At 53.9% G+C, this 15649-nt stretch overlaps 1 protein-coding gene across 1 annotated transcript; it reads right to left on the minus strand.

The window, feature by feature from the left end:
* Window positions 1-1942: 1942 nt before the first annotated feature.
* On the minus strand, window positions 1943-13144 carry PCYOX1L (prenylcysteine oxidase 1 like). The gene is made up of 6 exons (XM_047092490.1): window positions 13057-13144; window positions 9187-9393; window positions 7335-7509; window positions 5533-5744; window positions 3308-3448; window positions 1943-2823 (listed from the first exon to the last, which is right to left on the minus strand). The coding sequence occupies exons 1-6, from the start codon at window positions 13142-13144 to the stop codon at window positions 2162-2164; spliced, it is 1485 nt and encodes a 494-aa protein (XP_046948446.1). The 3' UTR covers window positions 1943-2161.
* Between the last annotated feature and the right edge of the window lie 2505 nt (window positions 13145-15649).

Consider the following 15649-nt stretch of genomic DNA (forward strand, 5'->3'; position numbering starts at 1 on the left):
CCACCCCCAGCTCTATCCTCCACCACCTCCTATACCCCCAAGTGTTCAAGTTTTGCTTAGGTCACCCGCTGTAGGGATGGAGACCCTGCAAAGAGTTTTAAATGTCCACCACACTGCCCCAGGACCACTGAGTATGAGTGTGGCCTCCTTCCTGCTCTGTTTGGCCAATTATAGGGCTGTCTCTGCAAATGCTCTCTCTTCTCCCAGAGGGCTGTGGGCCCTTGGGGGCTTCTGTCCTGGTCTGAGAAGGCTGGGGTGGGCCCTGGGGCCAAGGCTTCCTGCTGGAACTTATGATCCCGTCTCCTATCTTCAGGAATCTCTGGCTTTTCCTTGCAGGCGGAGAGGTGGTGAGATCCAGTTCTCAGGTTTGGACTCGGGGAAGCAGGCCAGCTGTCAGCATGGGCACTTTGGCCTGCTTTGGTTCTGAGCTGTTCAGGCCTGTCTACCCAGATAAAGGAAGTTTCTGAAGAACCAGCCAAAGTCCCAGCTGAGGACTGGGGATCCGATGTAATTGTCCTCGTTTGCCTCTTCTGTGCGCACCTCCTTAGGGATGCAAGGGAGGGATGGTTACCAGGGACAAGGTTGAAACTGTCCTTGGTCCAATACCAATGATCATCAGTTAGAATAGGACAGCCCGTGGCATCTTCATTCCAAACACAGACCATGAAAGGATGTCATTACATATTGATTCCACTGGCCCTGAGAAGAGGGGGAGGGCACAGCCCCACCCTGCACGTGGTTGACAGAGTGCCTCTCTCTAACCCCCTTTCTGCTTCTCCTAACTTGTAGTCTGGATAAGTCTGCTCCAGGGGAGGGACCTGACTCTTCTAAGCCAATCAGCTTCGTCTCATCCCCTGTGTCCCTATTACTGGTCTAGCAGCTGAGTCTTAAACCAATTAGCACGCGGCATTTGCTCGGTCACAGAGAATTGGTTCAGCAGGGGCCCACTGCCCAGCTGGCCCAGAGCCGACTGTGTTCACAGTCGTGCGAGACCGCTGCCCCTGGGCGCTCTTGGCAGCCATCCTTGACCAGGAGAGAAAAAATGGCGCTGGCACAGCACAGAGCTGATGCCTGCCCTGTGCCCGGACTCTCATAACCAATAAAACCTCTTTTTATTGCTGAAGCCACTTTAAGATTGGTTTTCTACTACTTCAACCAGAGGTAGAACATTCTTACCGATGTGCCAGCTTCATAATTCCTATAACCGACAGTTACGCGCTACGTGCACTTTAAAGGCACCGTCTTCTTCACTGACACAACCATCACCTCAGCACAGCAAAAACAACTTCAAAGCCAATTTGGGCCTCCATCTGCTTGAAGGATATTTTTGGACCACCCTCCACCACCTAGGAACCGGTATTCTTGCAAGAAAGGTCCACTGTATCACTCTTCGACCCTTGCATAATGGACACAATGGCCAACTCTTCCAGGTGCTGAGGAAAAGCTTTTCTCTTCCTATGGCCTGGTATATTTCCCTTTTCCCACTGGATGTCAGGAAGCTCAGAGCTATCCCAAGAGCTCCACTGAGGTCACCATCTCTTCCTTAGGTCCTACCACAGTCATGTCTCCCGACATGCAGTGTTGTTGAGAGGCTTGGCTGGTGTCTAGTAAGTTCTCAGCTAAGCACCTCACATCTAGCAAGCGCACAGTACAGAGGAAGCTTTGATCATGTCTGATGTTTTCTGATCTTCCCTTCTACTTTATTTGTAACCGTCTGGTACCTGTATTTCATTGTAGGTATTGCCTCACACACATTTTGGGAGTAGGCGATGAAAAACAATAAAGAAATCTGGTTCATAGTTCTTTCCCCGTATTTCCTCCCAATGATCCCCGTATTCTAGTTAGAAAACCCAATCAGAAGCAGCTGGAGAGGGTGGATTTTTATTTCTTCTTAAAAAAAATAAATAAAATGAATACACGGGCTGGAATTTCCTTCCCTTCTCTCATTCTCCCCCTTAAAAAGAAGCAAACACTGTGAGAGTCCTTAAGATAGAGAGGCAGAGAGCGGGCCACCTGGACCCACGCCGGAAGGAGAAGCAGCTTGACACACGAGGGGCCGGAGCGAGGCCTGGCGGGGGAGCGCAGCCTGCCCGACCGTGGCCGCTAGCGGGGGTGATCTATCGTCAGCGGGGATGGACCTTCCGGGATCTCCCCAGAGCCCTCACAGCTCAGTCTTCACCTTGTGCATCAGATCCTTCTGGTCAATCTTGTCTAGGTCCTGGTACCAGCGGTTGTAGGCCAGCAGGGCCACGTTCTTGGCAGCCACGGCCATCACCTCCACGGAGCTGGCTGCCCACTCCAGGGCATTGAGGTGGAAGAGCTGGTCGTGGAGGGCGAAGCGCGGGAGGCCGGTGTGGGAGCCGTACAGGGGGTGGGCCTGCCACTCGGCCGTCTGCACTGAGTAATAGGAGCGGAAGAGGGTCTTCAGCTGGGACCGGAGGAGGGGTTTGGGGGACTGCACTCGCCAAACGGCTGCCTCCTGAGGCTGCTTCCGCCGGAAGTTGGCCGAGATGTTGACGGGACAGATGTTGTCCAGGGCACAGAAGAAGTTGGGGAAATCCGTGGTGAGGATGCTGGCAAAGGGGAAAAGCTTAGGGTCGGGGAAACCAAAGTAGGAAGAGTTGAGGTAGCCATGGACCAAGGAGACGACGGTGGGCTGGAAAGGGCCCTGGACGGCATCAATGGGCGGGTCGAAGCCTTCGAAGCTGATGGTGCTGCTGCTGTTGTCCAGGTGCAGGGGGGTGGCGATGACCACTATGTCATAGAAGTCAGAGCCATTGCCCACCTCGTTCTCATACTCTACATAGTACAAGGGTTTCCCTTCTGGAAGGAGAGAGAATAGAGCACAAAAATCGATTTATTTCTCGGTTTCTACCCACTGATCTCCCCCTGGGGCCTAGTGCTGAGGGGATGAGACTCCCGTGCACCTGGGCTGTCCAGATGGTGGGTCCTGGGCTTTCCATGCCGGTGTGGCTGCAGGGTGAGCACTGGACTGGGAGTCAGGAGACCTGAGCTTTGGCTCTAGCTCTGCTGTGGACTAGCTGGAGGAACTTGGGCAAGGCTGTGGCTCGAAGTCCTCCGTAGTCAAACGAACTGGGCTAGATGAAGGCAAGTCTCAGCTTTCTGGCTCTGACATCTGACTCAGGACGACAGTGCCCTCTGGCGTCACTCGGCAGTGCCGGGGCTTTCCACGGGTTTGTTGGAACCGCTCCCCCGCAGATCAAAGACCAGGGCTTAGGGGCAGAGTGGTGGAGGTGAGCACGGGTCTAGGAATGGAGTGGCCACACCCCGTGCTCTGCTCACTCACCTGTCTGTTGCAGGGTCACAGTGGTCACTGTGGCATGGATCACATTGGCCTTGGTGAGCTTCAGCAGACCGGAACAAACCAGCTTGTTGCCTCCCTCCACAGACCACAGGCTGCCCTGGGCCCCAGCGAGCGACATGGCTCCTAGGCAAAGCGGGGGAGAGCGGCCAGTGGGTTCTCAGAACCACTGGGCTGTGTGGCTGGAGAGTCCAGCACCATCGTGCCCGCTGAGCCCTCCCTCTCAGGCCCGACTTCCCCAACACGGACAATGAGAGACAACACACACCCACAAATACAACAAACTCTACAATGCTATGAAGTCAAAATATGCTCAGGGCAAGAGCCAGCTATAAAAGACCACAGATTGTAAGATTCTGTTTACACAGATCGCCCAGAAGGGGCAAATCCATAGAAACGCAGAGTGGATTTGTGGTTGCCCAGGGTTAGACGGCAGGGGGTTACTGGGGAAGTGATGGCCACGGTTATGGGATTCTCTGGAGGCCAGGAGAGTATTCCAAAATTGACTGGGATGATGGCTACACCACTCAAAACCACTGAATTGTTCACTTTAAATAGGTGGATTGGGGGCACCCGGCTGGGTTCAGTCGGTGACTGAACTCTTGATCTCGGGGTTGTGAGTTCAAGCCCCACGTGGGGTATAGCGATTACTTAAAAATAAAACCTTAAAAAAAATAAAGGGGCGAATTGTGTGGTATATGAATTGTATCTTGAAGGATACACACAAGTACTGGAAGAGGGAGCAGGACAGCCTCGTTGAGGGGACACTTGGCAGGACCTGAAGGCTGGGAGGGAGGTAACCATGCCAACAGCCAGAGGAACAGCAGCCCGGCCGTGGGAGGTACTTGCTAAATACAAACCTTTTCATTCATTTAGCCAACAAAAATGGGCTGAGTGCCTCCAATGGTCCAGGCCCTTTTCTAAGTGTTTGGGATACCCAGTAAACAAAGGAGACAGAGCTTCCCGCCCCTGGGAAGCCTACCTCCAAGTGGGAAGAGATGAAAGGAGTAGATTAAATAGACAGCTAGAAGCTGATGGCCACAGGGTAGGGGGACTTGCCCTGCTGCGGGCAGGAGTGGGGTGGCAGGGTAGCTTCCATGAAAAGGAACGTCTGCACAAAGACATGGTGGGGAGCAAGAGTTTACCAGAGAAGAATGTTCCAGGTGGAGGGAGGGCCACCCAAAAGCCCCAAGATAGGGGTGTGTCTGGAACGCTGGAGGCATGAAAAGGAGGCCGGAGTGGTTGGAGCGGGGATGAATGAGCAGGTAGGTGGTGGGGCCCAGGCCAGGCGGTGCCTTGAAGGCCACTGGAAGGGCTCTGGGTTTGACTTGAAGGCAAGCGGGAGCCCTTAGCAGAGTTTTACACATAGGCCTGACATGATGTGTCTTTTGTTTTAAAAGGATCCTGCAGCTGAGCCCGCAGGGGGAAGGGGGCAGGAGGGCGGGGAGAGGGGCCTGGGGGGAGACCTGGAGTAATCCAGGTCAGGGAGGAAATGGCAGTGGGAAGCAGCCAGACCCTGGATATATGCGGAAGGCAAAGCAGATGAGATTTCTTGACATACCATGTGGTGGATATGAGAGAAAGAACGAGTCAAGGTTTTGGCTGGAGCCACACAGAGGAGCTACTACCAACTAAGCTGGCAAGACCGCAGGGGAGGCGGGCTTGAGGGGAAGGGTCAGGTGTTCAGGTCTGGCCACGCTGAGTGCCCGCCAGGCCTCCCAGTGGAGGCACCTGCTGAATGTGCAGTCCTGGAGGTCATGCTCGGGAGCCAGCGGGTGGAAGCGTGAGTGGTCGAGAAGAGGACCATGAACCTGAACCTTCCACGTCAGCAGCCTAGGAGGAGGGATGGACCCAGCCTGTGCAGGTCGTGCACATGCCCCCTGGCCCCAGTAACGAGCTGGGGAGAGGAGACGCGCTGACAGAGGAGTACCCGGGGGCTCCAAGGCCCCAGTGGGGCAGTTCCTGAAACTCAGTGGTGGAAACACACTGGACCTAAGATCTCAGCTTTCCTTTCGCCATCTGAGAAGTGGGGCGAACACTATCTCCTGCCAGCCTGGAGGACTGATGGCCAGAATCAAATAGGGTTGAGGCAATAAGGTGCTTAGGCAACCAGGCCTGGTAAAAGTGAGGTTATTATGGGGAGCCCAGCCCCTTCCGGGCGCTGTGGGCCAGGGGAAGGGCAGGAGGCAGGCCGAGGGCCAGAGGCTCACCGGCAAAGGCGGGCATCGCCGCGGACTGGCCGTAGCTGGCCCGCAGGACTGCAGAGACGACGTCGTCGATGAAGCGCTGAGTGACGCCCACCTGGAGCAGGGACTCGGCCACGGAGCGCTGGGTCATGTTGACGAAGGCAGACTCGCCCAGCGAGTAGAGCAGCTCCTCCACGCCTGAGAAGGCGTAACCATGGGCCTGGTACTTATAGATCCTGGAAGACACGCAGAGGAGCCCTTGTGCCGAAAGGCCTTCTGGCTGACCGCCCACTGCTGGCTCACCGCACCCGAGAGCCCCAGCAGGGACCTGCCCCTCCTCTCCGTGTAGGGGGGAGAGAAGGCTGATTACTCGGCCCGTTTGCTGACTCTGACGGTCCTTTCCCAGCCACAGCGACAGTGCAGAGGGTGGGGCGGACACCCTGGAATCGCACTAGACCTGGCTTCACATCACGGCTCTGTGAAATGCGACTCTGGCACCCCTGTGAGGGCACAGCCCACTTCTCACTTGGGGGGGCAACTGCTGGGCAGTGTGGGCCACAGCCCGCCCCCACCAGACACTGCCCCGTCTGCAGCGGCTTTGGCTCTGCGCTGGCTTCTGGGGCCATACTGGACCCGATGGCGCCTGTCCTACGCCAACGTCGTCATGCTCTGTGCTAGCCCAGACTGGCCTCCTGTCCGGCTCCATCCAACAGGCTCTCACGCAGCCCCGAGCTCCCGAGCTCCCGTCTCGTCCCTCCACATCTCCCCCTCTCCCGATCTCAGGGACTAGCGGTTGCTGGGACTCATCTGCTGGTAGATTTCCAGGGGTACTGGTCCTTGAAACGCTGCCTCTGCCTGGGCTGCTTTGTAACCGTGTTGACTCTGATCGTCAATGGGACGTCCAGACAGAGCTCCTCTCCCGCGAAAGAAAAAACTCAGCGTTGTCGGTTTGGATAAAATTGACAGGGGTGAGAAACAGAAGAAACAAGAGGGGTAAGGACATAACCTTTGGGGGACACCTGGAAAATATAAGAAGTGCCATGAAAGGCGTAGCTGAGGAGGTGGGGAAAGTGGAGGAGGCCAGGGGGCCACCTTGAGTGACCGCCTCTGGGCCAGGAAGCGGGGAGGACATACAGCGGAGAGCTGGGGTGCCAACCGGTGAGTGGGTGAACTGTGGGAAGTGGACAGAGTGACACTGGACCACTTGTGCTCATTATCTGAAGGGGTCGGGGAAGAGACCGGGACCCAGGGAGGAGGGAAGTGGTGAAAAAAGGAGCTTGTTCTAGATGGGGAAACTGGGGGACAACAGGGCTTGTAAGCGGGTGGCCCACAGGCTGCGTGAGGCCTATACATGCTTCATTTCGCTTACTTATAAGATGAATTGGTTGCATGTATTGAAAAACCAGATTTCACACATAACTCTGGGTTTCTAGCTTCTTCCAAAAAACCGGAAGATCTCGCCGCATGAGGTCAGCATTGCCACGCGGCCACAGCTGGCTGCCCCCTTGGGTGGGGCCTTGCTCCTCAGGGCACCTGCTCCCTCCTCTTCTCTGCCCCCTCTCTATTGCACTCATTCACATCCCCGGTGCGCCCCCTGCAGGTGGCTGTATTTGCAACCCAGGCTCTTAATTCATCATCAGTTCAGCGGAGGGAAGGAAGGCTAGTGCGGCAACACCAGAGACCCATCCCCGCACCGTGCGGGGCTCTCACACGCGAGCAAGGAAGTCCCTTTTCCTTCTTGACCATTTACAGTCCAGCTGGGTCCCTCCCCGTCTCTCTTCCTCCCTCCCTCCAGAAGGCCTTGCCTGCGGCCTGCCCCGCCGTACCTCATGAACTTCTCCATGACCTCCTCCACCCACATCTGCAGCCTCAGGAAGCTGATGCCGTAGTGCCACCAGAGGCGGAAGAGGTTCAGCAGGTACCAGTCCGTCTCTTCCAGCACGAAGTGCTCCCCGCTGAAGATGGCGCTCCTGCCCACCACCTCTCGCCGGTGCCTCAGCCCTGAGGGAGACAGGGAGGAGCCCCTCAGGTCCCTCTCACGGGGCCCCCAAGGAGATCTAGCGGTGCCTGAAGCAAAACACAGGGTCCTCCTGAAGGATGCAAACGGGAATATGAACGCTACAGTTTGTTCATCTTTGCTGCTTGTTTAAAACAGTGAACGAGGGGCGCCTGGGTGGCTCAGTCGGTTAAGCATCCGACTTCGGCTCAGGTCACGATCTCGTGGTCCGTGAGTTCGAGCCCCCGTCTGAGTGCTGACAGCTCAGAGCCTGGAGCCCGCTTCGGATTCTGTGTCTCCCTCTCTCTCTGCCCCTCCCCCGTTTGTGCTCTGTCTCTCTCTGTCTCAAAAATAAATAAACACTAAAAAATAAATAAATAAAACAGTAAATGAATGCACTGGGCTGGCTAGTCAATGAAGACGTGACAATGTAAATAATATGCCAGTTCAGTTTTTTTTTTTTTTTTTTTCCACAGGGATCCACTCAGTCATGAGGGAGGGAAATTCAGATGTCATCCCGGAATGTCCAGGGGCTGACAGCTGCAGGGCTTGCTCTCGGACGGTGGCCTTGGACACCAAGACCGCCCGGAAGGACTCACGGCTCTTTGCAAGCTTCCACATGCTACAGCTCACAGAGCCCTGAGACTTAAGCATCTCATTTTATCCTTTCTCAGCCTGGGAAGAGGCAGAACAGGTGACAGCATCCCAGTTAAAGATGCAGAAACCGAGGCTTAGAGGTTATAGACCTGCCCCAAGCCACAGGTTTTTGTACATTTCCCTCCTACTCCTGTCCCTGAGCCACTAAGTTCCCCCATCCCAAGGGCAACATTCCTTCAGCATCCTTCCAGAGATATTTTCTGCAAACACTCATACGTGTATATATCTAGGGGGTTCTTCCTCCTCCCACCCCCACCCTCCACACACTGCCCTGCACCATCCTGACGTACTGTGTCTTGTAGATTGTTCTATACTAGGGCATAAAGGACTTCCTCAATCTGCCTGCTGAACTGTCTGCTGGCTATTTAATATTTACTCTCAGACCCCAGTGGGTGGGCACATGGGATATTTTCAACCTTTTGCTACTACAAACAACACTGTAATGAATAACCCTGTGTGCATGCCACTTAGCACATCTTCAAGTATACCTGCGGGATCCCTTCTGAGAAGCCGAGTTTGTGCGTCAAACAGTGTATGTCTTTGTGGCTTTGCTACATGCTGCTGGGGTTGAATCCAGCTCTCTTACTCATTAGCTGCGGGGCCCCAGCCAAGGTGTAGACACCCTCTGAGCCTCCGTTTCCTCAGGAGATACAACCCCTGTCTTGCAGGAGGGAGGACTGGAGGTGAGGTAATGCCTACACACCGCCTAGAAGGATGCTGGGTACCTGGCAAGCACACAGCATGTGGAAGCCATAAGATTATGGCTATTGAGAGGCAGCAAATTGAAAGGGAAGGAAACTGGCCGGGAGTCTAACCTGTGCTCTAATCCGGGCTCTGCAACTAACTCACTGGGTAACCTCAGGCAAGTGCCTTGCCCTCCCTGGTCTCAGCTGCTCCATCTGTAAAATGAGGAGGCTGGGCTACGTGACCTTCCGGCCTTGACCTTCGGGGCAATCTGGAAAGGGCCCAAAGGCTGCCGCCAGCCTCGGGCGCTGTGTGCTGGAGCCCCGGGACGGTGCACTCACCCAGCTGCTTGACGAAGTCCTGCATGTGCAGGCTCAGGGAGTGGAAGGAGGCGGCCCCGCTCTCATAGTGCTGCTTGTTGACTGAGATGGTGGCCAGGCGGCCGCCCACGGTCCCCTTCTCGAACACGTCGATCTGCACCCGGGGGCCGAAGTGCTGCTGGAGGAAATGGGCCACGGCAGAGCCCCCGATCCCGGCCCCCACCACGGCTGTCAGCAGGCCCGGGAGGCAGACGAGGGGAGAGACAGAGAGCAAGGCCGTGAGGATACAGGTGCCACCCTCGCGGCCTCCTGGGTGGTGACTCCCAGGCCCTTGCGTTTCATCGGCTTATGCCATCTCAAAAAGGAAATCTGCAGGCTAGTGTTTAGTAAAGCTATCAAAAAAGAGCAAAGGACAACCTGAAAACCGTCACCTAGTAACCCTCCTTTTGTCATGAAAGGGACACCTTGGCAGCACAAAGAGCAGGAAAGAAATCTCAAAATTCTGGAGGATCATTTAAAGAGAATACATTTAATCTTACACAAACTCGTTATATTGTCCCCGTTTTTATTTCACTATGAATTGGTGAAAACTTGGTCATTGACAGGTACTGTTAGGTTAAAACAGTGTTTGGAAACTCAACCCAGGGGTCGGCAAACTACAGCCCATGGGCCAAATCCAGGCCCACGCCTGTTTTTGCAAATAAAGTTTTATCAGAACACAGCCACACTCTCTGTAGCGGGTCTATGGCTGCTTTCATGCTATGGTGGCAGGCCTAAACTATGTATTCTCTGGCCCTTTCCTGAAGACGTCAGCCAACGACTGGTCTAATGCAACCTACCACCTGGCACTTAAATCTCTTACATCTGTGTTTGCCTAGACTGGAATACACCCTGTGACGGGTTGCTCACTACCATGCCGGGCGCTCTATACCGGTCTGGAGTCTTGCTCCAAAGTTTCGGCTCTGGGGTCTTTCTGGATCTTATCATCCACTGTCTTTCCTATGCCTCCTGCCTTCCTGCTATTTCTAAACTTGGTTCATATGCCGTGAGTGTTCTCATCCAAGTTGCTGATAAAAACGTTTCACTGGCAACGTGGGCTCTGAGGTGATCCTAGGAACCACGGTCCAGGCAGATCCTAATCTCGATGCTAATGCTGAATAGCACGGTGCAAAGCCAGCAGAGCAGCTGTGAGGCTATGGAACTGGATACCCACACCACCCACACTGTTTGCCCACCACGTATCTGAGACACAGGTTCCCTCTCATCTGACAGTTGTGGAACTCGGTCCAAAAAGAAAGTGAGACAAATCTGGTGTGATCTGTCCTCACTAGACCCATGTTGGACCCATGACGGACCACCAGCTCCTGTCAAGAAGGCAAAACTACAGGGTTCTTTATGATCTGGCCTCCACGGCCTTACTCCCCGCCCCACCGCCCAACACTCCACCTTCTTGTCTGCCTTGACTTGCTTGTCTCACACTTGTGCCTTTGCCTGCGCTGCTCAGGAATGCTGTCACCTTTCACCTCGCTGCTTCTGTGGCCCCCGCCTGTAATTGTAGCTTGGCTTGCCGGGCTCACCGCAGACAAGTCAGGTGTCACTCCCACATATCCCTGCAGCACACGTTCCTACCCCGGGGCTCGCCCTTGCACACTATCCTCCACTCTCCTCGTTTAAGGACCGGGCGCGGCTCACTATGCCCCCAGATCCTGGCAGGCGGTAAAGCTAAGGATTTGCTGCATCTTGAAAAAAACAAACCACTTCCTCCTTTCCAGTGTTGACAAAGCCATTTTCAAGAACGCCCTTAACCTTTACAAAGCGGTGTGCTCCCTTTCCCTCCATTTGCGGCGGAGTCCCAAATTACCCATTTTTCAGAGGAACTACTCTCACGAGGCCTGGAAGCCGCCCACAGGGCTATAGGGAAGCGGAAGAGCTCACCCCATCGAGAACCAGCTCATCCGACCCCCACAACCTGACGCCCACTCTCTAGTCCATGATAAGATGTGCTGGGGCACAAGCGAATCAAGCAAGGCTTTTGTCCTCCTGAGCTCATGCAGGGAGTGGGCAGACAGACTCATGGACAATGAGCTAGGCCAACGTGTGACCAAGTGAAGCAACAGGGTTCCAGGGAATCCTGAAGAGGAAGCAGTGAATTCTGCCTGAGGATATGCGGACCACGCTCCACAGGGGAAATAACGTTTGGACAGTCGGCTTTGCCAGGCAGCAGAAACACTCTCCACAGTGACATGGGCATGTGGAACTGGGAGGGGGGGTCGGGGGTGAGGCGTTTAAAGGGTCCAAAGCCACACTGAGGTATTCAGATTTGACCCCCCAGCAGTCCGAGGGTGAAGCCCTCCTCACAGGAAGTTTCCTCATTCTTGTGTGTAGAGTCCAAATCACCAAGGGCGAAGTCAAGCTTTTGTCAGACAGCTAAGGACAGTCAAAAAAGCTACGGGGCATCTTGGCATTGCCCAGCGTCCTGCCCTGGGTGACCCCTGGGGCCAGGTGGGCAGGGCCAGCTGGAAAGACTCAGCGAACTCTGCTGCCCACTTTTGAGAGATGGGGGAGGGCCCCGCACCTCCAGACACGGCCTGCCTGACTTCCCCATCTTTCGAAGCCTGGCTCAAAATCCACCTTCTCTAACCCCTCTAGCTCTCAGGATTTCTCTCTCCCCGGAAAGCCCTAAACTCTCAGTCCTGGCAGGCTTGTCTGTCTTACCTCTTCATGGCCTGAGCTGTGGTTTTGTAATCCAAAGGAGCCTTAGCCCTGTCCTAGCCCAGTAAGTCCGTGGTGCTCCCGTGGGACATGCTTCCCTGCCAACAAGGGTACAGAGAGGGCAGCTTCGTGGAGTAGGGCTCTGTCCCGCCCCCCCCCCACCAGAAGCCTAGCATCTCTGCCCGTGGGAATTTTATATGTGAGGGAGCTTGAACATCTTTGGGAGTCATGTAGAGTTAAAGTGACAACTGTGATGAGAAATAAACTGCAAATAGGGAACTCGAGCCAGTGATATGCACGATGGAGTATTTAGCATGGTGCCCCGATGTCCGCGATTTATTTTGAAATGCATCAAGTTAACGGGTGGGTGATAATTAGGTAATAATGCAAGTACAGTAGCAGTTTGCTACTGGCAGAATCTTGGTGGAGAGTACATAGATGATCACTGTATATCCAGTTCTTTCAACTTTGCCCATGTTCGAAATTTTTCAAAATGAAACATTGTAATAAAAACCAAGATGACTGCTGTTAAAAGTTCTTCCCTGTCGTCCAACAAATCTATCTCCACTAGACCTACCACGGGCTCGGTCTCCTATTCTCCCTGAGGTTTTGGCTTAGATGTTACTCCTAGGAAGCCTCCAGAGGCCTCCCAGAGGCCTGAAGGGGTGGGTGGAAATGCTCTCCCTATCAGGGTACCTTCTCGGCCTTACCACCGACTCCCCTGTATTGCACCGTCTCTCCTCCAGACAGGAGCTACGGAGCACTGTGCCTGCTACACTGACGGCCCTCAATAAGCCTTCATTCATGAATGACATCACCCACACCCAGTCCTCTCTGTCATCCATCGGGGCACCTGGCAAAGAGCCAGGTCCACCGTAGATGCTTAATGTCCGTGGACCTTCTGGTGAGATCTGTGACCAGTCCTGCCCCGAGCCTCTTTTCCAACCCCAGGCAGGCGTCGCCACATGCCCACGCCACCCGGGATCAGCACCTTGCCCGCTGCCGGTCCCCTTCCTCGCTCACTCTCAGTCCCTCGCCTCTTCCCCAGCCAGCTCCTCTCCGGAAGACCCCTCCCTCGCCCAGTTTCCCTCCCCTTCCCCCACCCGGCAGCTCCCTGCTGCGATCCCTTTTCCCTCGCAGCCCTCCCCCGCGCAGCCCCCCACCCTGTCCTTCCCGCACCGATTTTGCTGGGCCGGGCATCTCCGCCTGTGGCGGCGGCGGCCAGGAGCGCGGCCAGCGCGGCGAGGAGCCGGGCAGCGCGGGCCATGGCGGGCGGCGATCCGGGCTGCACGCCGGGGTTCGGTCGCTCGCGGGTTGGCGCTGGGCTCGCCGCCCCGCCCCGGCGCCCCACTGGCTGTTCCGCCTTCAGCCCGCCGGTCACAGCCTCTCATTGGGCGAGCGGCCGTCTTTCTCCAGCAAGAGGCCCTCATTAGCTGCATCCCTCTCGGGCAGGCTCTGTCATTAGCAGCTTCCCCGTCCCACCTCCTCGATGCGGCTTCCTCATTGGCTGGCTCGTCCTGCCCACGCGCAGGTGTGCGCGCTTCGACCGAACAGCATCAGGACCAGGGCCCCACTGCGGGGGACCCCGACGGGAGGGAGACCCGAATCTCTGACCGCCTCGGTTCAAGCCCAGCCGCTGCGAGTTACTAGCTCTCTAACGTGCCTTCTCTGTGTCTCATTCGGTTTCCCTGCTCTGCCTTTCTAAGTGGTTGTGACAATCACGTGAGATCAGGGACGTGATACCGCTCGGCAGTGTCTGCAAGTGCAGCAAATTGCTGACCAGGCGTGCAGCCATGGTGGCCAGGCGCTACCCGCTGCATGCGTGGAAACGAGCCAGATGCTTTCGAGACTGCTGTTACCGACGTGTATTTGCAGTTTCTACATACAGTTTGCATCTCTGCCTTCTACTTAAACAAAGGCGCGGGGGGCGCCTGCCTGGGTGGCTCTTTCGGTTGAGCGACCGACTTCAGCTCAAGTCATGATCTCCCGGCTCCTGAGTTCAAGACCCCTGTTGGGCCCAGTGCGGACAGCTCAGAGCCTGGAATCTGCTTTAGATTCTGTGACTCCTCTCTCTGCCCCTCCCCTGTTAATGCTCTGTCTCTGTCTCTCTCTCAAAAAAGAAATATTTTAAAAAATTAAAAAAAAAAAAAAGGGGAAAGATTTCATCTAGTCTCTTCTCAGGGGGAGGAAAGGTAGTAAGGAAGGATAAGCTCCCATTTTCACCCTCTAAGAAAACAAGAGCAGCGCAGCGTGGTTAGTACTTTTCACCGTGAAGGGCAGATTCCTCTAGCAGAAAATAAAGTTGGGAATGAGTTTCATGATAAATAAGGAAAACCCATATTTATCCAGTCAGATTATGGCTAAAAGAAGAAACTGAAAGGATTCAGAGAATAGTAAAAGAGCATATGGCTGGGATTCTAAGTCGGCTTTGTGAGTCTCAACAAGGCCAAACTGGATTACTAGTCAAGTGGTAGATGAACAAGCATGCGCTTCTTATAATCTTAAAAAAAAATCTTTTTGGCAATGCTACTTCAGAAAGGAAAACTTTTTTTTAAGTTTATTGATTTCTGAGAGAGAGAGCGAGCGTGATCGAGGGAGGTGCAGAGGGAGACAGAGAATCCCAAGCAGCGATGCAGTGCTTGAATTCACGGAACCGTGAGATCATGACCTGAGCTGAAACCAAGTTGGATGCTTAACCTACTGAGCCACCCAGGTGCCCCCCAGGTGCCCCCCCTGCCCAATGCCAAACTTTTTAAGTTCATTCCCAGTGACTCAAGATATTCCCTTAAATTTTTTGTTAGACAGCATTCATCAATCACTTTGTGACTAAGTTCTCGTTATGTGCTGACTTAATCTGATTCTTGTAGTTTTTGATAGGTGTGAGAAGTGAGATGATTCATTTTCAGAAATACCAAATAAAAGCTGTGCTGTCTAGTTAACAATAGGTTTACAACCTATCGTAAATATGCATGACCCCCCCCCCCCCGCCTCGCCCCCCAACCAACAAACCCTTAGACACTTCACTTCCTGGTTCTTCTTCCCCTCTTTTTTGTGGGGTTATTTTCACAGGCTTTGCCATGAGCATGTGCAGAAGAACTGAAATCTTTTCATCACCTCAAAGAATGTACATTTGTTCCAGTCAGACTACTTTTTGCCTTACATGGGCATAGGCCATTTCCAGTAAGGCTGTGTAACCTCTGTAGTGCTCAGCCAATGAGGAATCAGGGGAGGGACTTGCACGCTAGGAGATAAATTGCCTGCTGTAACCGCCAGGAGTGTGCCTCTTCGTCAGAAACCCGCTCTTAAAGGAATGTTCATTAAAGCCTCGCTTCACTGTGCTCCAAGGCTCCGTGTCCCGCTTTGATTGGGGCAGCGGGCTTATTTCTCACAGTAGGGTAAATTTTAATAACTTTAAATTTCAACTTTTTTTTTTCCAAAAAAAGTTCTCACATATTTATTACTGAACCAATCTATTGGTGCAGAAGCATAGGAACAGAGAAAAATCATTTTCCAAATAAAACATATCTATTGTTCAGGTAGTAGAGAAGTTTACAGTGATAGGATATGAGCAAATGACGTTCATGCAGCATAAATATGTATGGCATCTAACATGGGATTTTTTTAGAGACCCAGTGTGGTTCTTTAATGTCTCCTCTTGGAGTTGTGTATTTTATTACCAGTTTTCATCCAAATCCACTAGAGAATGGGACGATTCTGCTGTTGTTCCTTGGCCAGGAATCACTTGATACTGAAAGTCTCGTGAGAAGACATG

This window comes from Lynx rufus, unplaced genomic scaffold (genome assembly GCF_022079265.1).
Source record: "Lynx rufus isolate CCGP_SWC_20201006 ecotype Redwood Valley unplaced genomic scaffold, mLynRuf1.p SCAF_1, whole genome shotgun sequence".
In the NCBI taxonomy this organism is placed as follows: Eukaryota; Metazoa; Chordata; class Mammalia; order Carnivora; family Felidae; genus Lynx; species Lynx rufus.